Source organism: Pinus tabuliformis, chromosome J (assembly GCF_031772625.1).
Source record: "Pinus tabuliformis cultivar Carrire ecotype Pingquan chromosome J, CPIR1, whole genome shotgun sequence".
Classification (NCBI taxonomy): Eukaryota; Viridiplantae; Streptophyta; class Pinopsida; order Pinales; family Pinaceae; genus Pinus; species Pinus tabuliformis.
This window is the reverse complement of record NC_142295.1, coordinates 271,033,655-271,055,808: the sequence shown is the minus strand read 5'-3', so window position 1 is coordinate 271,055,808 and position 22,154 is coordinate 271,033,655. Positions and strand designations below refer to the sequence as shown.

General features: G+C 38.6%; 1 protein-coding gene across 1 annotated transcript in view; it reads left to right on the top strand.

Annotated features, from left to right (window-relative positions):
* Positions 1 to 22,154, top strand: part of LOC149226817 (uncharacterized) — a 46,027-nt gene that overhangs the window by 780 nt on the left and 23,093 nt on the right. The window contains exons 2-5 of the mRNA XM_089380304.1: positions 2,704 to 2,828; positions 3,083 to 3,193; positions 3,277 to 3,844; positions 3,964 to 4,502. Coding sequence (XP_089236430.1) covers positions 2,704 to 2,828; positions 3,083 to 3,193; positions 3,277 to 3,844; positions 3,964 to 4,502 — 1,343 coding nt within the window. The remainder of the gene's footprint in view (positions 1 to 2,703; positions 2,829 to 3,082; positions 3,194 to 3,276; positions 3,845 to 3,963; positions 4,503 to 22,154) is intronic.

Here is a 22,154-nt window from a genome sequence, read left to right as displayed (position 1 = left end):
TGGGCAACAACTCGTGTGACTTTGCCCGATGGTTGGGCGAGGTTGCACGACAGTGCATGAAAGTTAGATTTTGCAAGTAAGAGGAGAAACTTGGGGTTTCCCTCCATTGTAAAGTTTATGTATAAATCTGAATATTATCATTATTGATACGGGTAGACTCATACTTACAGGGAGTTGCCCCTCCCATGATATTCCATTGTGCATTTGAATGTTAATGGTGATAATATGTTAATGATGTGAAAGTTTCCACTGTGTGTTTAATGAAAGATTGTACTTAGCTGTTGAAAAATATTCTAAGTATAGAAGTAAGGCGTAGTCCGCGATCGTTAGTATTGTTAAAAGGAAAAGGGTCGGTGGTGCCGCACCTCCTATAGTGCGGTTGGAAGATTACCGCCAGTGTAGGGGTGTGACAATAGTAGTACTGATGGACGCATCGTGTATCTACTGTACTCCCTATGCTAGGATGACCGACGTTAATCTGGGATCAATTGGAATTGACTTCGGGTCAGTGAGAGTGATATAGCTGACTCTCCTTTGGCATTGATTTGGGATTAGTAAGAGTGGTATGACACACTCTCTGGAATTGACTTCGGGTCATTAAGAGCGCTATCGAGCACTCCCTTTTATCTGGGACTGACTTCGGGTTAGTAGAGGATGGTATTATACATCCTCGTTCATTTCTTCTTCTTCATATTTCAGCAGAGCAAAGCCGAGCAATGTAGGGTAGTGCATTTGATGGCAGAGATAGTACTGATGGTCAGATGGATTAGCAGATGGAGTTCTCCCTAGTTGAGAGGGAGTGTTAGAATTGGCAACTAGGGCCAAACTCCATGTGGGTCATCTTATTTATAGCAATTGATATTTTTCTTGGATTCCTCTCATGGAGAGGTGTAGGATTGATCTAACGATCATTCGATTCCGACATGTATTTACGGAGATATGATTTTATTTGTATATGCTTGACAATCTGTCAAGGTTGGCCAACAACAAAATGTGTGGCACATATCCTCATCGATTCATATAAATAGAAGACACCTTGTGGCATTATTTCACTCATCTCTCATCTCACATTCTTCTCTCTCCTTATTTGATTGGGTACACATCTAGGAGCAACATCTCTCTCACACGTGTGGGAGGACGAAGTGATTTCTGGCTAGTGCTGCGTTGACCGAGTTTGACCAGGGCTGCAGAAAGACACTTTGACGAGCATTGAACAGCGTGGACTTTTCTTGGACTGTGGATTTGGTGTGGTTGCTTCTCCTTGGCAGACCGCAGATTTTGGCACACAAACCGAGGTGATTTGACCTCAGGTTTGACCAGCGTTGACTGCCCTAATTGTTGGCTGCAGGTTGACTTTTGTTGACCTTTGTTTAACCGAGTTTTCAGACTGTTTTTGGGCTTGCTGTTGGAGGCCGAGTTGACTGGGATATTGACCAAGCTGATTGGAGGTCAATTCTGACTTGTTTGACCAGCTTTGACTTTGCTGGTTAGGGTTTTGCTGCTGCTGTAATAAAATTACAGAATTGTATATTTGTACTCTCTCTCTCTGTTGAATTATTGAAGATTATAGAAGAATTGATCAAAGGGTTTCACTTTCCCCACATTGGGGTTTGTCCCAGGCTAGCCGCCACTTCTGGTGTCTCTTGTCTTGGCTTGTCTTCTCTCGATTTATCAGCATTTTACTTTATGTTAATGTGATTGCTAAATAATGAAATTGACATTGGGCTAATAAGAAGAAATTGAAGTAAATTGCACTAAGCATAGAACATACCATAACATAACAGTTACATATGCCAAAATAGGAGTGTAACTTATGCCATAAAGGAGGTACGCTTGCCTTAGTAACTCATGCCATCAAGAGGAAGTACGTATGCCTTAGTGACTTGTGCCATAAAGAAGGAGAACGCATGGCTTAGTAATTCGAGCCATTAAGGAGAAGTGTAACTTATGCATTAAAGAGGGTGTAAGAGGAATCTTGGTGTAAGATGATTCTTTTAAGACAAGTCATTAAAGTGTGTAGGAGAGTGTAAGAGGTGCGTAAGAGCATTAAAGAGAGAGAGAGAGAGAGGGAGAGAGTAATGTATTATTGAATGGGAGAGTTTGATTTGCCATCAAGGAGATAGATGTGAAGTGGCATGATTGAGTGAGAAGTAGGAGAGGTGACATGTAATTCCTCTTTAGATGACATTATAGTATCATAAGTGTAATAATAATAATAAAATTGATGATTAAATTAAAAAAATAAACAGTTTAGATTGATTAAGGATAAATGATTTTCCATCATATATACATGATTACCAATTGAAGCAAGATGACTCACTAATTTTGGAAAGTCATGGTTGCAATGATAGACATGACAATCTTTATTTAGAAAGTCACTCTAGAAAAGTCAGAAATGAAATTTTATTCAAGGAAATTCATCCCTTAGCTGCGAATTTTCAACATAAATGAGATGAAATTATAAAATTATAAGATTTTTTTTATCTCATTTAAGAGATGCTGGTCTAGGGTAAAGACAAAAATAGTAAAATTGATTTATTAAGAATGATTCTAGATTGCAACGTAACTTCCTTGAATCTCTTTACTGCTAGTTTTGCTCCAACTTGTGTTTTTGACTTTCATAATATATAGTAGAGTACCAAACTTTGGGAAATATTAATTATTATCTCTTCAAAATAATTAATCAATGGATTAATGATGCAGCATATCTTTTCACAAACTTTGTACTTGATGCTGTTGTATATCTCAATTATTGTGTACTAAAGACCACAATTTGTGTTTCTCTTCTGCTATCCAGCATGTACTCTTATGCATACTTAGTGAATAAGGTATTTACAAGTGATGGTTAAATGCATTACATTGAGTAGTCATCACAAACTCACCTTTATGATGCCATACTTGTTGCTTACAGGGTTATCCACATAATATTTTAATTAGAGACACAACCAATTTCTTAAGAATCAGGACAGAGAAATTTAGTTTATATTTTGAACATTTTAGAGTTATAAAACTTGCTTCTGTATTAGCAAATCCTCTACTATAGTGATTCCTTTATATACTGATTCCTGGATGTGTAAACCAGGGGTTTGGTCGGCTTCTTTTTAGAGAAGTTAAGAAAAGACTGCATGATGTCGGAGTCTTAACATTATTTTGCTGGGGTGATCAGGAATCTGAAGGATTTTGGCTCAAACAGGTAATCTGTTTGAATTAAGGTATCTAAGTGTTGGATTGTTCTTATTTTATTGATTCTTTTCTCCGCATTTGCCTGTATTGCAGGGATTTTCAACAATTGCTCAGGTGGATGATAAGGGTAAAGCCAAGAGGCTCCCAATAAAAACTGATGTTCGTAGGGCAATGTCTATGCCTGGTAATGCCATGCTTTTGGTTTCTCACTTAAATGGTGATAATAATGTGTCTGGAAGTGCCCAAAACTTTACTCCTCCAAGGGATATAAAGCCATGTCGATTTTCAGTAACTGGTTTCGACGGTTCCAAGTCGAATACAAAAGCATCTCCATTTTACCATATAACTACTCCAGTAATAACTGAATCGAAACGAAATCTGGCCAAACTTTCCACTATAAAGTGTTCTTTGGATGAAAGTATCAGGCTAGACTATAAGAATGTAGCAATGGATGTTGATCAGTCAGTTACTCCTGAAGTTGAAACGGTTGCAAAAGCAGAAAATGTTTTAACTCATGATGTTGAAACAGTTGCAAAAGCAGAAAATGTTTTAAAATTATCTGCTGCACAGGATTGTTTGGGGAATGATAAAATGGATGCATTTATGAATCAGCATGACATTCCTGTCAAACTGCATGATGGCCAATTGGATAGCACAGCAGGTATGTGGTCAATTTCACTTTCAGTATAATGGGTTGTTGCAATATTGACATAGTTCATCTTCTTTGAGCATTTATATTTGCGTATAAATTATTGGTTATGCCACATGCATTGTTTGCAGACATGGTGAACAGAAACTATGAAAAGAACTGTGGTAATTCAGTATTGGATTTTTGCATGGAGGGGAAGATTTGTGATTGTAAAGTAGCTGATAATATGGAAGCAACATTAGCAAATTCAAATAATTTAGAAAAGGTGAGCACAACATGTTTGTGTATGAGAAGAGGAACAAAGCGAAGTGGGCTACTTGAACAGTTGTATTCCAAATCAAGAAAAGTCATTGAGAATGATCAAAATGATGCGAGTACAATTGCAGAATACAAAAGTAACATTCAATCTATGTTTAAAGTCAACAGTGGAAATGTGACACCAACTAATATTGTGTGTACATCACGAGAACCACTGGGTGAGATACTTCTTCCTATACACACTCAATTTCCAATTTCACAACCGGAAGTTTCCAATGTGGATGCATATGTTCTTGACCCAATAAAAGCTTCTCCAAGCAATGTTGTAGCAGTTTCTGCAGCTAGAATTCAACAACCTGTGATAATGCTCATGAATATGGCTGATGAGAAGAAAAGGATGCATCTTACAAAGGTAGTTTCTTTATATGATTATATACTGCTTTGTGGCATAATGCTTATACAATAACGACATTGTGCTTGTAGGGCATAATGTCTTGTATACTGTTCTTCTATTTATTTTTATTAATTTATTTTCTAAGATTCCAATTAACATGGAAACAATGAAACCAAATAACATCCTAAGAAACATTAGACTAGAATATGTTTGGACTTATATAAATTCAGTAGCTTGAAACTGTTGGAAACACTGAGGGGCTGAATCGGTATTTCTTTACAATTGTTATGTTATGCCAGTTAAGAATCACAATTTATGCTAGAACACAAGAAATAAAATTAAAAATATCTTATATAATGACTGTACAAATAACAATGATGAAGACACCAATCCTCTTTTATTAATACAGGCTCCAACCATTATAATCTCTTCAATTCTGCAAGGCACCAACCTTGATTGAGGACACCAATCCTCTTAAGCAAATCCAGGCACCAACTTGGTCTATATAAGGACACCAATACCCTTAAGCTCCAACCTTTATAAATACTTCAAGAATCAAAACTTTACCAAAATTGTTCCAAAATACTTCCTTCAAAGTGTCTCCAAAGGATGTTCCAAGGATGACTTCCAAAGATGGTTTAAAGATTGCTTCAAATTCACTTCAAAAGGCTGATCAAAGATTCTCCAAGGTCTGCTCCAAAAACTCTTCAAAGACAGCTTCAAGGACTCTTCAAAAATCACTTCAGAGTCTGGTCCAAAGTCTGCTCCAAAAGGCTTCCAGATTGCTCCAAAAAGCTGCCTCAAAAATACCTCCAAAACATATCAAAAACCAGCTCCAAGTCTGCTCCAAACCAGGCCGAAATCACAAGGCTGAATTACAGGGTTGAATCTGTCCAAGTGCAGGCCAAATTACGGCTGTCTCAAGGCCGAAATTTGTGCTACAAGGAGGCCGAAATTTTGTGCTACAAGGAGGCCGAATTCATCCACAAAGATAGCTCATAAATGCTTCAAAATCTGATTAGAAAAAAGCCTCCAAGATCTCTTAATCTGAACAGAGATAAAAACCATAAAACCTTCCTTCAAACTGCCTCTAGGTTCATGTGATATGAACCTATTTGCTTCCTCTTTGGGTCCGAGTTCCTCTGCTTCTTGCTTGACTGAATTTTTGGAGCCTAAATGGAGGAGTAGACTCTCTTATTTATACTGGTTGGATCACCCAAAATAGGGCCGATTTGAATGGAGGGCAGATAGGTGGTTTTTGTCTTAGAAAATTCATTTTTCTTCAATGGAGAGGAGTTAGGGGGCATGCTATACCTCGTTGGAAAGGGCTTAAAGTGATCTTTAAGCCTATGTTATTCTCCTCTTCAACTGGACATCCTTTGACATCAATAACAAGTCTTTTCTCAACAATCTCCCCCTTTGTTATTGATGGCAACATTCCTCAAGTTCCAATTTTTGTGCTACTCCCCCTGTCATCAAGCTGCTCCCCCTGTCATTGTGCTGCTCCTCCTGACTTTGTGTTGTCCCCCCGACTTCCTGCTACTCTCCCTTTGACATCAATAGCAAAGGGGTGCCTTATTAGGATGAAAGATAGATGACACCCATCTTTTGATGAAGGTATTCAAATGCTTCTTGAGGCAAGGTTTAGTGAAGATGTCTGCAATATGTTCCTTAGTGCTAACATATTCCATTTGGCATTTTGATGTTTTGATCAGCGACGTATTCTCGAAGAAATTGGTACTTGATTGGAATATGTATCATTTTTTAGTGCATGATTGGGTTTTCTGAGAGACTGATTGCACTGATTCCTTCATCCAAAGTATTTGTGTACAACAGTCTGCTGCTGCAATATATTTGGCTTCAGCTATGGAAATAGATATGGATAACTGTTTCCTGCTCAACCAAGATACAAGACAATCTCCTAAGAAAAATGCATTTCTGTTGGCGCTAATCCGGTCATCAATGTTTCCTGCCGAGTCTACATTGGTGTATGCTGTCCAGGTAAGATTTGTGCTCTTAGGATACCACAGTACAAAATCATGGGTGCCCTTTAGATATCTGAATATCCTTTTTACAACTTGCATGTGAGATTCCTTAGGGGTTGATTGGAACCTTGCCACCATACCTATTGCCTGCATGATGTCTAGTCATGAAGCTGTCAGATATAAAAGACCTCTAATCATTGATCTGTAGAGAGTTGCATCTACTATAGGAGATTCATCGTCCTTACTCAGCTTGCAACCTATAATCATAGGTGTGCTTACGACAACACATTCTTCCATCCCAAATCGCTTAAGCATTTCCTTGAGGTACTTTGTTTGTGTTATGAACATTTGAACATTGGTTTGAGTTACTTGAACTCCAAGAAAGAAGAACATTTCTCCAATCATTGACATTTCAAATTCTTTTGACATTTCTTGGGCAAATTTGTGACTCATTTCATCATTGTTGCCAAAAATCAGATCATCCATGTATACCAATGTGATTAGTAGATTATCTTCGTCCATCTTCATGTAAAGGTTACTTCTTGCAACTCCTCTCCTTAACCCTTGTTGTTGGAGATTATGATAAAGTTTAGCATACCAAGCTCTTGGAGTTTGTTTTAATCCATACAGGGCCTTCTTTAATTTGCATACAAAGTCTTTATTTTCTGACAAGTCAAACCCTTCTGGTTGTTCCATGTATACTTCTTCTTTTAAATTGCCATTTAGAAAGGCTAACTTTACATCCATTTGATAGACTTTGAAGCCTTTTGAACATGCAAATGCTAAAAACATCCTCATGGCCTCTAGTTTGGCAACTGGAGCGAAGGTCTCTTCAAAGTCAATTCCTTCAATTTGAGTATATCCCTTGCACACCAATCTTGCCTTGTTTTTGATGACTTGTCCATCTTCATTCACTTTGTTTTTGAACACCCACTTGGTTCCTATGACATTCTTATCCTTTGGACGAGGTACAAGTTCCCATGTTCGATTCTTTTCAATTTGGTTCATCTCCTCTTCCATTGCTTTCATCCAGTGTGGATTCTTAATTGCCTGAGGGAAATCCTTTGGTTCTATATGGAACAACAAGGTGATATCACTCTTTTTCGGTCTGTTTATCATCCTTCTTCTTGTTAGTATTCTTGTGTCCATGTATCCTATAATCTGGTCTTCTGGATGATGCTTCTGTCCATATCTCCTATAATCTGGTCTTCTGGATGATGCCTCTGTACAAACTTGAAGGCCGTCTTTGATGGTGTTTGAGTTTGTTCCTCCTTTTTGTTGAAAAAATGTACCAAGGAGGTGTTTCCTAGTGCTTTTGCCTTTTTGCCTAGGAAAACACATTAGAACACCTTTTTAGTAAGTGACATTATGAGTTATTAAAGTCATGTGACTTAAAGTCACTTCATGAGGTACTTTAGTACTATGTACTTTATATTATTAAAGTCACTTTATGGGTTTAAGTTGACTTTATGTGAAAAAGGCACAAGGTACCAAAACAACATTAAAGTGACTAGGGTGCTCATTAATGAGGGGGGAGACATGAAAAGGGCGTCAATGGGAGATAAGATCTCCACCCTTGATCAAGGAGAGTTGAGATTTAATCTCAGCCCTTAATCATAGGGTTAGGGTTTCTCTCAACATAATGAAACTAGAAAGGGTAAAAATGCATAGAGAGCATTCATTCTTCATGAGCATTTGTTGGAGAAAAGATCAAGGAGGAAGAGAACAAGGAGAGGCTGTGATAGCTGAAGATTGCGGAAGGATAGGATAAACTTGTAGCAAGAGAAGTCACCCACCTAGCTCGAGTTTCCTAGTAGAGAGGATCAACACTGAACCTGAGATTCTGTAGCAGGGACAATACAAATTTTGGGGCAAGATTTTAGGAAGCTCAGGCCTGCATTTTTAGGAGACTTTGGCCTGCAAATTTAATAGACTTCAGCACGAGTTTAGAGGAGAGGAAATAGAACGAAACACAGATAAACAGTCGGTTTGAGGTTGCAAATTCAAGGTTGGAAGAGATCTGTCAGTGGCACGTAGATTGAGAAATTTAAGTCTGTCTGACAACATATTTTTGAGGGTAATTACTGTATTGGCATGAGTTTCTAGAGAATAAAGTTCAATTCTTCAATCTGTCTAAGCATAAATCCCAACGTAGAGGTCTGACAGAAGCACATTGCAGAGGTTTGGCAAAGGCAAGGGATTTAAGGATAGAGACATTTTTCTAGAAGGCTAAGCAGAAACTTCAAGGGAGAGATAAGTACTTGAAGTGTATTAATTGCTGTGTAATAAATTCTCTGAGATTAGCAAATAAAATCCTCCTCAAGACTAGTTTTCCCCTTGTGGGTTTTTCCAAGTTCAGTGTTTGACCAAAAATAAGTGCCTTCAATTTATGTCTGTGCTTGTTAAATGTTTCATATTAGCTGGAAAGTGAAAGAAAAGTAGAGCTAGTCTTGTAGTTTTCCTATTTCAATCTGCATTTTAAGTTATCTATATAATTGTAGTTTTCCTATTTCAATCTGCATTTTAAGTTATCTATGTAATGAACTATGGGGTTAGGCATTAAACTTCTATGCAAAACAAACTGAAACCGGGGACAACTACAACACAACCTAAAATTTCTACACTTTTTATCTTCTGATCTGTGCCCTTCTTTTGCTACACTTTCAAATCTGTAAGGATAAGGACTTCTTGATTTGTTAGATCTGCTTCTTTTTCGGGAAGAGTCTCATCTATCTTTACATCAAATGCTTTCTACCACCTTCTGAAGATGGTTATTATAGCATTTGTAGGCCTTGCTTCTTAATGAATATCCGAGAAAAATTACTTCGTCAATGCAAGAATCAAACTTGCCTAGTGAATTGTCATTTATCTTCATAAAAAGCATTTGCTTCCAAATATTCTGAAATGTTTTACAAAAGCAAATCTTCCTTTCCATAGCTCGTATGGAGTTTTATCATTGTTTACCTGGAGTTGTGCCCTGTTTAAGATGTATTCTGCTACCCCAACTTCCTCCATCTAGAATTTAACTGCTATGTTATCTCTCGAATCTCGATAACATTGTTTTTGCAGTCTCCTATACAGATCTGTTTTTTCTTTCTACCACTCTATTTTGTTGTGGAGTCCTAGCAACATAAAGTTGCCTCTTGATTCCATGTTTTTCACATAACTCATTGAATTCTCCTGAGGTAATTTCTGTTGAGAAACCAAGATGCTAATAGTTAATGATTGCTTTCTCTTTATAATTACTTGTGAATGGTTGTTGGCTTCTTATTAAATTTATATTCTATTCATCAAGCAATTACCAAAACATAAAGATCACAAAGAGACAAAACACAAGAAATTAGGCTCCAAGATAGGACAAAAATCCCATAAGGGAGAAAACCCAAAAATCCTCTTCTTATAGAATTAGATCAAAGTGAGATATCCAAGACCCAAAACTAAGAACTACACTGTCACAAAGAACCCAAATCAGCCCTCCTCCAAGTCACCTACAACAAGTCAAAGTCAACAGAAGTCAACACTAGTCAAAATTATGACATTTGGTTAACTCTTGAAATTTCAACCCCTGAAATTTCTGGCATGCAATACATCAAAAAAATTCACGTGTGAACAAAACTAGGGCAAAAAATTCATCTTCTTTCTCTCCTTTGACTTTCTTCTCTCTTCTTTGACTTCAACTATCTTCTTCTTCTTGTTTTGCACAAAAATCGATGTGATGATGGCTGAATTAATTAGCTCCTCAACTGGTCAAATAAATTGGCTTATATTTATAGTTGTCCAGGAGGTCAAAAAGATGCCTCTTAGGTCGACTAGTCAAGGAGGGCTGACTTGGTCTTGTGGTTGACAATTTGACTCTTTGACTCAAGACAAAAATAATTCTTATTTTCTTATAAGAAGTCCAAATAGGACTTTGACTCAATTACATTTCTTTGACTCATAATTAATTTTCTTTTGACTCAACTGACCCTATAAGCACAAATAACATGCTTTGACTACAAATAATAATAATGAATATAATAAATACATCAATAGTACATTTGAATTGCATTATGAAGACCGACGCTGGTTACATTTCCAACAAATTTTCCACCCCTATCTGATCTTAAGCATTTGATCTTCAACGCACTTTCATTTTCAATTGTTGCTTTGAAATTTTAAGACAATCTAGTGCTTCTGACTTATGTTTAAGGAAAGATACCCAAAACATTCTAGTATAATCATCTATGAATAACATAAAGTACCTTTCTCATTGCAATGCTGGAGTTTTGGTTGGACCACACATATTTGTATGTACAATTTCTAGAGGCATTGATGTTGAATATCCCTTTGACTTGAAAATGGTCTTAGTTTGCTTTCCATGTTGACATGGTACACAAATAACATTTGTTGGTTTTGACATTCTGGGGATATCTCTTACTGCTTGAGGTTTCCTGATCTTCACCAAGTTATCAAAGCTTAGATGTACGAGACGTTTGTGCCATAGCTAGCTTTCATTTGTTTGACTCATGTAACATTTTTCTTCTTGAATTTCACTAAGAATGTGTACATTATCCACTGTTCTTACTCCTTTCCTACTACTTTTCTTGAAGATGATCTCCTTATTTCACAGTTTTTGGCACGAAAATTGAGATTATGTTCTTGATCGCACATTTCGCTGACACTCGAAAGATTATGTTTGACGCCTTCAACATATAGAACATTTTGTGCTTTGGCCTTGCCATTGTTGAGACTTACTATGCATGTTCCAACTAGTTTAGCAGATCCGTTATCTCCAAAGGTCACATTTCCATCCTTTTCCTTGCTTAATGAGATTAACTTTTTCTAGTCATCTGTCATGTGCTTAGAACATCCACTATCTACAAACCACTGACTTTCCTTGTTTTGAACATACATAACCAGACCACATTTCTCAGGGGTAGATTCTTCAGTCTTCTTTCTGTAGACTCTCTCTCTTGGCTTCAGTGGACAATTTTTTGCTTCATGGCCTAGATTGTTGCATTTGTAGCATTTTAGACTATGCTTTCCAAGAGGAGCAAAGGAATTATAAGTTTTGATTTGGTCTTCTCTCTTAATGCCAACAAACTTATTTTGGTGATTAGTCCTTAACTCCTTATAGTGTTTTGCTTGGTGACCAAAATTTTTGCAAAAGAAACAATGACCAAGAAAAATAGTTTGATACTTGTTAGAATAGACTTGCCTTGATGAGACATTCCTTTTGGGGAGGGACTACTTCTCATTCCTTGGATGAACTTTGTTTCCTGTAGGATTATTGTGATGAGATCTTTTAAGGACATCAACAAAACTTCTAGGTTTTTCTTCATGATGAACATTGGTATCTTCCTTTGAATTTGAAGATTTGCCTGTATAGCCAAGTCCATATTTGTCAAGTGATTGTCTCTGGGAGTTGAGAATAACATCCAAGGTTTGAGAACTCAAATTCTTGTTGGCTTTGTCCAACTCCCTTTTTAAAGATACTACTTTAGCTTCCAAATTTTCACAAATTTCTTCCTTTTCCTTTAGTTTATTATTCAAGGCTTCTTCTATTCTTTTAGCTTCTTCTTTCTTGGTTTTGAGAGAGATGATTTCTTGAGATAATTTTCCATTCTTTTTCCTGAGTCTATCATTTTCCTCTAAGGCATTGATCAATAGTTCATCCATACTTCTTCTTCTTTTGGATTATCTGTTTCATTTGTGAAGGCCATGAACAATATATCTCTACTTCCATCATATTCTTCTTCATCAGAGTCATCATTGTCTTGCTTGGAGAAGAAATCATTTTTTCAAGCCTCTCTTCTTGAATGTTCTTTTCTTGGGTTCGTCTTCATCATCATTGTCATCTTTGAAAGGACACTTGGCTGCATAATGTCCTATTTTACCACATCTAAAACAAATGAGAGGTAACTTACCTTTAAGTTTGGATCCTTTCTTCAGCTTCCTAACAAATTGTGCCATTTCAGTATTAGAATCATCGCTGGTGCAATCATAGTTCTTCCCCTTTCTCGATGTCTTTGATGCCTTGAATGCAAATTCCTTGTGAGTTGGATTTCTTGAATTCCATGAAGCTCATCCATTAATAATTTATCCAAATCTTTTAGTTCTTCTATGGCACAAACTTTAGCATCAAAATGATCTAAAAGAGCTTAAAACTTTTTGGACAATCATCTTTTCCTTGACATCTTCACCTAGCCCTCTACGAGAGTGATTACTTCATCTGCTCAGAGGAAGTAAGCAACAATATCTTCTTCATCATTCATCTTGAGATTTTCAAACTGCGTTCGAATTGTTTGAAGCTTTGCCTTTTTGACCTTTGCCATCTCCTTCATAGATAGTAATAAGCTTGTCCCACATTTCTTTCGCTGATTCACAATTCATAAGCTTGGTGAATTTTGAGACTTATGGATCACTTGTTATAGCATTGAAAGCCTTGGCATTTGCTACATATGCCTTCTTTTCGTCCTGGTCTGTTGGTTGAAGAGATGGAATTTTATATCCATCTGTAATTGATTGCCACACTTCAATACCAAGAGACATCAGATAGTACTTCCTCCTTCCAAAATGTAAAATTTGTTCCATCAAAATGGGGAGCCTTAAGTGCTTCCTTGCTGGCCATTGTAGTTTAAAAAAAAAATTATTTCCAGTTGTTAGGTTGATCTTGAAGAAGTTGGCTCTGATACCAATTGTTGGAAATATTGAGGGCGGAGGGGGGGGGGGTGAATCGATATTTCTTTAAAATTGTTATGTTATGCCAAAACACAAGAAATAAAATAAAAATATCTTATATAATGCTTGTTCAAATTACAACGCTAAGGACACCACTCCCCTTTTATTAATATGGGCTCCAACCTTTACAATCCCTTCAATTGTGCAAGGCACCAACCTTGATTGAGGACACCAATCCTCTCATGCAAATACGGGCACCAACTTGGTCTATATGAGGACACCAATCCTCTTAAGCTCCAACCTTTATAAATACTTCAAAACTTTACCAAATAGTTCCAAAATACTTCCTTCAAAGTGTCTCCAAAGGTTGTTCCAAGTATGACTTCCAAAGATGGCTTCAAGATTGCTTCAAATTCACTTCAAAATGTTGATAAAAAGATTCTCAAAGGTCAACTCCAAAAACTCTTCAAAGACAACTTCAAGGACTCTTCAAAAAACGCTTCAAAAGCTGGTCGAAAGTTTGCTCCAAAAGGCTGCCTCAAGAATGTTGGAAATTGTAACTAGGTTTGGTCTTCATAATGACCAATTTGTAATCATGACATTGTATATTTTGTATAAAGAAAGAAAAAGAAAGATAAACAATTTTTTTTTATTCAAAGCATGGGTTTCATGCTCAAGACTAGTTCAAAAGCATGTTCTTCGTGCTTATAGGGCTTTCTACGACAAAGAAGAATTTGTGTCATGTATTATAGTCCCATTTGGACTCTTTGTAACCAAGTAAAATATTTATTTTTGAGTCAAGAAAAACCATTTATTCCTCTTAGACCAAGTCGGCCCAAGCAAGGAGAAGACGACCTAAGGGTGGGCTATTCAACCCCTCAAGAAGGCTATAAATAGAAGGATCTCGACTCATTTGAAGCACCATCTCATCTCAAGTTCGATCTGCGATAACGAAGAAGAAGAAAGAGCCAGGAGGACGAATAGAAGAAGAAGAAGTCGAGGTTTCTTGGAGATCATATTTTTTTGTCCACATGTGTAAAGCTGCCAGTTGCAGGAGGCTGAAATTGTAGGGCTGAAATTCTGAAGTGTAACTGTAGGCCCAAATTATAGAGTGAAGCTGCAGAAAGTCGAATTTTTGACGCTGCCTTGAAGATATTGCTGGAAGGCTAACTTGGTGATTGGGAGGATTTTGGGCTTTGGCCTTTGGGTCTTGGAAGTCTCATTGTAAGAAGATTCTATATGAAGAGAAGCTTTCTTTTTGGGTTTTCCCCTTGGAGGGGTTTTGCCTTGGCTTGGAGCTTATATCTTGTGCACTTTGTCTCGTTGTGATCTTCATTGGTTGGTAATTGCTTGATGAACAAGATATACTATATAATAAGTTTCCAACAAATATTACAAGTAACTATCAAGATAAGGAAAATCATCTATAATCAACAAGTCTCCTGATTTTCCAACAAAAAATACCTCCAAAAGTGTTAATTTTAATTAACAATGGTATGTTCTATGCTTAACACAATTACTTCAATGTTCCTTTAGCAGCCCAATGACAATCGCATTAACCATTAATCACATTGACAGTAAAAGTAGATAGAACATAAAACAAAATGCAGAAGACAAGCCAAGACAAGGGGACACTAGATTTGGCGGATGCCAAGGAAAAACCCCAATGTGGGAAAACCCTTTGATCAATTCTTCTTATTATTATATCAAAATGTTCAACAGAGAGAGAGAGAGTACAAAAGTCAAATTGACTTGACAAATTCAAGGTCAAAACAACCCTATCAAAATCTGCAGTCAACTGCAATCAAATCAACTCTAACCAGAAAGTCAAAGATGGTCAATGCAACTGTCAAACTTGCCTCCGTGAGCTCGGTCAAAATTAGTTAGAATTGTAAAATCTAAATTTTCACAAGTTTTGACCACTTAGGCATTTCTAATTTGACCTAGATCTAACTCTCTAGCTTGCTGGAATTTACTACATAACTATAAAATTCAAGCCTGAAATATTTCTGAAGCATAAACTTAATAAACATAAAAATAGTTGAATTTTTAGTCTCCGACAAACTTTTACTATTTTTAGGCATTATCTCTAGTATTTCTAGCTTGCCGATCCGTCACTGTCTCACTGTTGTAATAAACATAGCAGTTCTGAAATTTGTTGAATAACACTTCCTAAAAGCCCTAACAATTGAAAATTTTGAGTTATAGTGCATTTTTACTATTTTTGGGCACATTGACTATTTATTTTTGGCATGTTTAGCTTGCTGATCTGTGGTTGTTTACTGCTGTAAACTAAGCAATCAAATCTGAAATATCACTGAATACATCATCACAAAGCGGGCTAAACAAATTATTTTGCATTCGCCGGTCAAAAAGAATTTTTATGTTTTATGTGTAGGGAAAGTTTCATGGTTTGAAGTGGTTTCCTTGTTGTTTTTCCACCATCTTGGGTCTAGGATAGAATCTTAAATCTCTGACGCTACCAAACAAAGAATCACAACGAAGCTACTTTGCACAATGGAATATAAACAACAATAAATCTATTAGTCCGTAGAATATAGACAATTTTTTACAATTTTGTATAATAACCCAACTTCGTTATATTAATCCAATTGAATAATACAACAGTCTAGGGCTCTCGTACCAAGGATAATGGCCCTCATCCACTGATACAAGAATACAAAACTGGGCCTTGGTGTCAACCCATCGACAACCAATCTTCCCTCAACAAGATACTCTGACCATCTAGCTGTCACATGCTTTGTCAACTCCTCTCGGTCGTACCCTGTACCTGCTCGGTCCTTTGACTCCCAATCTGCAGCATTACCTCTATCAATGATCCAAGTCCATCTGGCCACTGAACCTCGACTATCCAATTTGCTCACTAGTTGTGCCTTAGTCCATCAAGGGCACAACACATCGAGACTCCTGTTGAGTTGTTCACAACTCCGTTTGTGAACAACTCTCAATCTGCCCACTGCTTCTCCTCAACTACTCAAGGACTTCAGCCCACTATGGTCTTCCTGCGCTGCTCCAATGGAGACCAACATAGGGCACGAAGGGCTGCCACTTATCACTGCAAGATGTCCATCTCCCACAATGAACACAGGCTAGGAGGACTGCCCATCATCTATTGTAGAAGTCCTTCTCCACACACAAGTCTAGGGCTTCTCAACTGCTCCTCTGGCTAATCAAACCTTGAGCTCAACTTCTGCCACTTTAGCAACCACCTAGGTCCATGAAGATGGTGCACACTGGGCTCCAACTTGGGCACTATCACATTTTTCTCCAGCAGACCATAAATGCCCAATCCACGTCCACACTTGGTCCACTCTCACGCTGCCCTCCAATAGTCCACGAGTGACCAATCCTTGTTGTAGCATCTTCTCCTAGTTAGGGCATCCAACACCTAGGAAACCCTTCCTCTTGGCTGCCAACAAACTTCACCAACAATCCTCTTCTAGGACACCCATCTACCTGCAAATCATCAACTCAAGAGGATGACCAAACTGCCCTGCAACGTTCTGTTGCTCCTCTTGACATTGTATAATGTTGATGATGATCTGCTCCTCTAGATGTCCTTCAACTGTCCTAATCTAGGACTGCCATCCACTAACATAAAAAACAACATTAATTCATACCTCTGATCTAAGTCTGTCCAACTGCTGTAGGTCTTGTCTCTGATTAGGGCTGATAACACTCCGCTTCAGCTCCTTAATCTTCCTCGAAAACCTCTTCTACCGCTGTGACTTGTTGATTAGGGGTAGCATCGGATGTGCTCTAGCCATGAAAATTGGTGGAGAGACTAAAGAGCACGGGATCTCCAAGACCCAGAAATCGTTTTAGAAAATTCCATCCCGATGAAAAGTTATTAAAATAATTAGTATTTTTAATGAAGTCCTAAGTCTAAACGTAGGAAAATAAAAATATTAGTGGGTATTAATAAAGATAAGGATGAGAAGCTTCTAAGAGACGAAGATCAAGTCTATTTTAATCTTAGCTGTTGATTAGGGACTTAATCTCGGCTGTTGCTTCATAAACAAGGAAAGTATAAGAGAAGGCTTGAGGGTCAGTTGGAGATATACTGAGGGAGACCAGTCAGTTCGATTTTTGGAGCGGGGTTTGTTGAGAAATTCGAACTAGAGTTCTCGATTACAACAAGAGGTAGTGAGGATGAAATAGAGGGGTAGGAACAGTACCAACAGATCAGAGCAGAGATTACAGAGGCAGACGTAGAGGCAGCGGGACTATGCAGTCACTGGAGGGCCTGCGTGGGTGACACAGAGAGGCCCAGTGCTGATGCAGAGAGGCAAGAGTTGACGCAGAGAGTCTGGGAGTTGCACGGAGGCCAGCAAGTCTGATGTTGAGTCTAGGGGAGGTGCTGGAGAATTTATCTCTGTTGGGTAAAGCCAGTTTGGGACCCAGTTGTACTCAAGAATAGCTGATTAATAAAATCCTCCTCTGTTGCACTGGTTTTCCTGCATTGGGTTTTACTGGGGACATTTGTCCAAAAATAACTGTGTTGATGTGTTTGTTTTTTGTGCATGTATTTGTTTCTTTTCTATGGTGTGATATCCACAATAGAGTTTATTTTAATATTTACTGAAGCGATTTCGTAAATAACTTATTGAAGAATAAGTAGGAAAAATAAATCAGTTGCTGCAGTAATAGAATTTTCACATGGTATGAGAGCAAAGAATCAGAGACATGAAGGGAAAATCAATTATGGGTCGAGATCATGATGCAGAGGCATCAACATCAGGAGACTCATGCAGATTTTCAGAAAATTGCACAAGGGATAGAAATCTTGATTTCTCTATGTTGGCTTCTAGATTGGAAGAAGAAGTTGCTTGTGTAACAAGCTCGACATCATCTGAGGTATGGTATATAGACAGTGGAGCCTCCTGGCATATGACAGGAATCCGGGAATGTTTCTCTGAGTATCAGGAGGAAAGGATGAATTTTCAGATCACCATGGGGAATAAGGCAAAGTGTACTCCAGTAGGAAAGGGGACCATAGTGTTTCAAACAGAAACGGGAGAGCGGTTCTGGGCCACCAATGTGCTGCATGTGCCAGGACTGGGGATGAACTTACTATCCGTATCACAACTTCAAAGCAAGGGCTATGATGTTTTCTTCATCAAGGAGAAAGTGTACGTCAAATACCCAAGTTGGAAACAGAAAGTGCAGATCGGAATCAGGAGTAACAAGTTACAACTAGAATCACCAATGGCACTGATAGGCAGTCATGGGGATAAGGATCTGAATGAACTATGGCATAGACGAATGGGACATTTGCACCATGCGGCTCTGAGAATCCTCAGGAAAACTGTAATAGGAGTTCCAGATCTTAGTACAGAAAGAGATGATGTATGCAGAGGATGTGCTCTGAGCAAGTATGCTAAAGCAACATTTCCTAGAAGTAACAACAGGGCCAAGAGTGTACTAGGGTTGATACAATGAGATATTTGCAGACCAATGTCCACTAAAGCTCTTAGTGGTGCCGAATACTTATCACTTTCATCGATGACCACTCTAGGAAAACTTGGATTTAATTTCTGAAAACCAAGGATGAGGTTTTCAGTCGATTCAAAGAGGTCAAGGCTCTGGTGGAGAATTTGATTGGTAAGCAAATAAAAGTTTTGTGCTCAGAAAATGGTGGAGAATACGTCGACAAGGACTTCACAAACTTTTGCGCTAGGGAGGGCATCAGAAGACAGTGGACAACTCCGTACAATCTGGAACAGAATGGAGTAATAGAAGGAAAGAACCGGACTATCGTAGAAGCAGCCAGGGCCATGATGTATGATCAGGATATGCCAAAATTCCTGTGGGCGGAAGGATACAACCCGACAGTCTATGTTTAGAATAGAACTCCTCATTGGGCATTGGGCAAGATTACTCCAGAGAAAGTCTTCACAGGGAAGACACCTGAAGTCAGCCATTTCAGGATATTTGGGAGCTTAGCATATTGCCGCATACCCGAGGAAAAGAGGAAGAAGCTGGATCAAACTATAGAGAAAGGATATCTAGTGGGATATAGCGAGAACGCTAAGGCATACAGAATCTATCTTCCAGGGAGCAGGAAGGTAGTAGTTCGACGAGATGTGAAGTTCATGGAGGATAGGGCATTCAAAAAATCTCAAGGAGCAGTCAAAAGATGAGCCATTGGTCAATCCACTTCAACCAACGGAAGTCAAGAATTCTTCCTCGGATCAGGAAGAATCACAGGAGGAGCTAATAGAAGCACCTGCTACCAGAGGAAGAACGAGCAGGGAACTTCGTCAGATTCTGCGAGATGCAGAGGATTTCATCGGTGCACCAAGAAACAATAAAAGGGAGCGAAAATAGCCAGATAGATATCAAACATTAGTAGCTCAGGATGGGGAGCTTGCCAGTTTTCAAGGGGCTGCTCAACATTAGGTTTGGTTGGATGCGATGGTAGAGGAATACAACTCTATAATGGTGAACGATGTCTGAGAGGTAGTGCCGAGGCCTCAAGACAAATCAGTGGTGGGTTTGAGATGGATCTACAAGATTAAATACACTGCAGACGACAGTATGGAAAAATACAAAGCCAGGTTTGTGGCAAAGGGGTATGCTTAGAAGGAAGGAATTGACTATGAAGAGACCTTCACCCAGTAGCTAGGTGTACATCTATTAGAACCGTGATATCTCTTGGAGCACATATGGGATGGGAGATTCATTAGATGGATGTCAAAACGACATTCCTGAATGAGGTGATAGAAGAGGAGGTATACATTGAACAACCAAGAGGCTTTGAGACACATGAGACAAAGTCTCATGTATGCAGATTGAAGAAAGCCTTGTATGGGCTGAAACAGGCACCTAGAGCATGGTATGGTCGATTTGATGGCTACTTGCAGAAGATGGGGTTTGTCAAGAGTGACTTAAATCCAAATCTCTACTATTTGGTTGTAGAGAATGAGCCTCTAATCCTAGTATTTTATGTGGATGATCTCTTCTTGACAGGATCATCCAAGCTCATCGGGGACTGCAAGAAGAATTTAGCCACATAATTTGACATGAAGGATTTGGGACAGATACGTTATTTCCTGGGGTTGGAAGTTTGGCAGCAAAAGGGGGAGATCTTCCTTGGACAAAGGAGATATGCTATATAAATTCTAAAGAGATTCAGGATGTAGGATTGTAGATCCATGGCTACTCCAATAATCACCAACTTGAAAAAAATTGATGCATCAGAAGACAAGGATATTGATCCCACCTTATACAGGCAGCTCATAGGGTCCCTGATGTATCTGGTTAATACCAGGCCAGACATTTGTTACGCTGTCAACATCCTCAGTCAGTTCATGGTGGAACCGAAGAGGGCGCATTGGGCAGCAACCAAACATGTTCTCAGATATATACAGGGAATAGTCGATTATGGACTCTTGTACACTAGGAGTAAGGATATCAGATTGAGTGGATTTACTGATACAGATTGAGTTGGAAGTTCAGTGGCTCAGAAAAGTACCTCTGGGTACTGTTTCAACATTCGATCGGGAATGACCTCTTGGTGCAGTAGAAAGCAAAAATCCGTAGCTCTGAGCTCAATTGAAGCAGGATATATGTCTGCAAGCACAGCTTCATGCGAAGCCATATGGCTTAGAAAACTACTTGTAAACCTATTCAGAAGAAAGAAGGAGGTCACTAGGATCATGTGTGATAATCAGAGTTGCATCAAGCTCTTTGAGAATCCAGCATTTCATGATCGTTCAAAGCACATTGATATTCGGTGTCACTTTGTCAGAGACTGTGTCCAACGAGGAGCTATACAGTTGAGATACACTCCTACAGGAGAACAATTGGCAGGCATCCTTACCAAGGCCCTTGGGAGAACCAAGTTTGATTATTCAGGGAGAAGATGGTGATGATAAAGAATCCATTTTAGTAGCAGAAATGGGTATGATGTTGCAATGTAGATGCAATGTTGGGAAGAAGGACCAGCAACAACACGGATGCAGAGGGAGCTGCAGTACAGATGTAGCAGTGGTAGTGATAGAGCCATGGGCAGCAATACAGGATGCAACAGTGCAGAGGATGTTGGGTGGGGAGGCCTAACATCAACACAGGTACCGGTGCCGTATAATCAGAGTGATGCTCACTGTGGAGTATTACTAGAGCACATTCCTCGCTAAGAGGGAGTGTTGATTTGGGGTAGCATCGGATGTGCTCTAGCCATGAAAATTGGTGGAGAGACTAAAGAGCATGGGATCTCCAAGACCTAAAAATTGTTTTGGAAAATTCCATCCAGATAAGAAGTTATTAAAATAATTAATATTTTTAATGAAGTTCTAAGTCTAAACTTAGGAAAATAAAAATATTAATGAGTATTAATAAAGATAAGGGTGAGAAGCTTCTAAGAGACGAAGATCAAGTCTGTTTGAATCTTAGCCGTTGATTAGGGACTTAATCTCGGCTGTTGATTCATCAACATGAAAAGTATAATGAGGGAGACCAGTGAGTTCAATTTCTGGAGCCGTGTTTGCTGAGAAATTCAAACTAGAGGTCTGGATTGCAACAAGAGGTAGCGAGTACGAAACAGAGAGGTAGGAACAATACCAGAAGATCAGAGCAGAGATCAGAGAGGCAGACGTAGAGGCAGTAGGACTACACAATCACTGGAGGGCTTGTGTGGGTGATGTAGAGAGGCCCAGTGCTGACGTAGAGAGGCAGGAGCTGACGCAAAGGGTCTGGGAGCTGTGCAGAGGCCAACAAGTCTGACGCTGAGTTTGGGGGACGTGCTGGAGAATTTATCTTTGTTGGGTAAGCCAGTTTGGCACCCAGTTGTACTCAAGAATAGTTGATTAATAAAATCCTCCTATGCTGCACTGGTTTTCCTGCATTGGGTTTTTTTTCAGGGAAATTTGTCCAAAAATAACTGTGTTGGTGTTTGTTTTTTGTGCATGTATTTGTTTCTGTTCTATGGTGTAATATCTGCAGTAGAGTTTATTTTAATATTTATTGAGGCGATTTCGTAAATAACTTATTGAGGAATAAG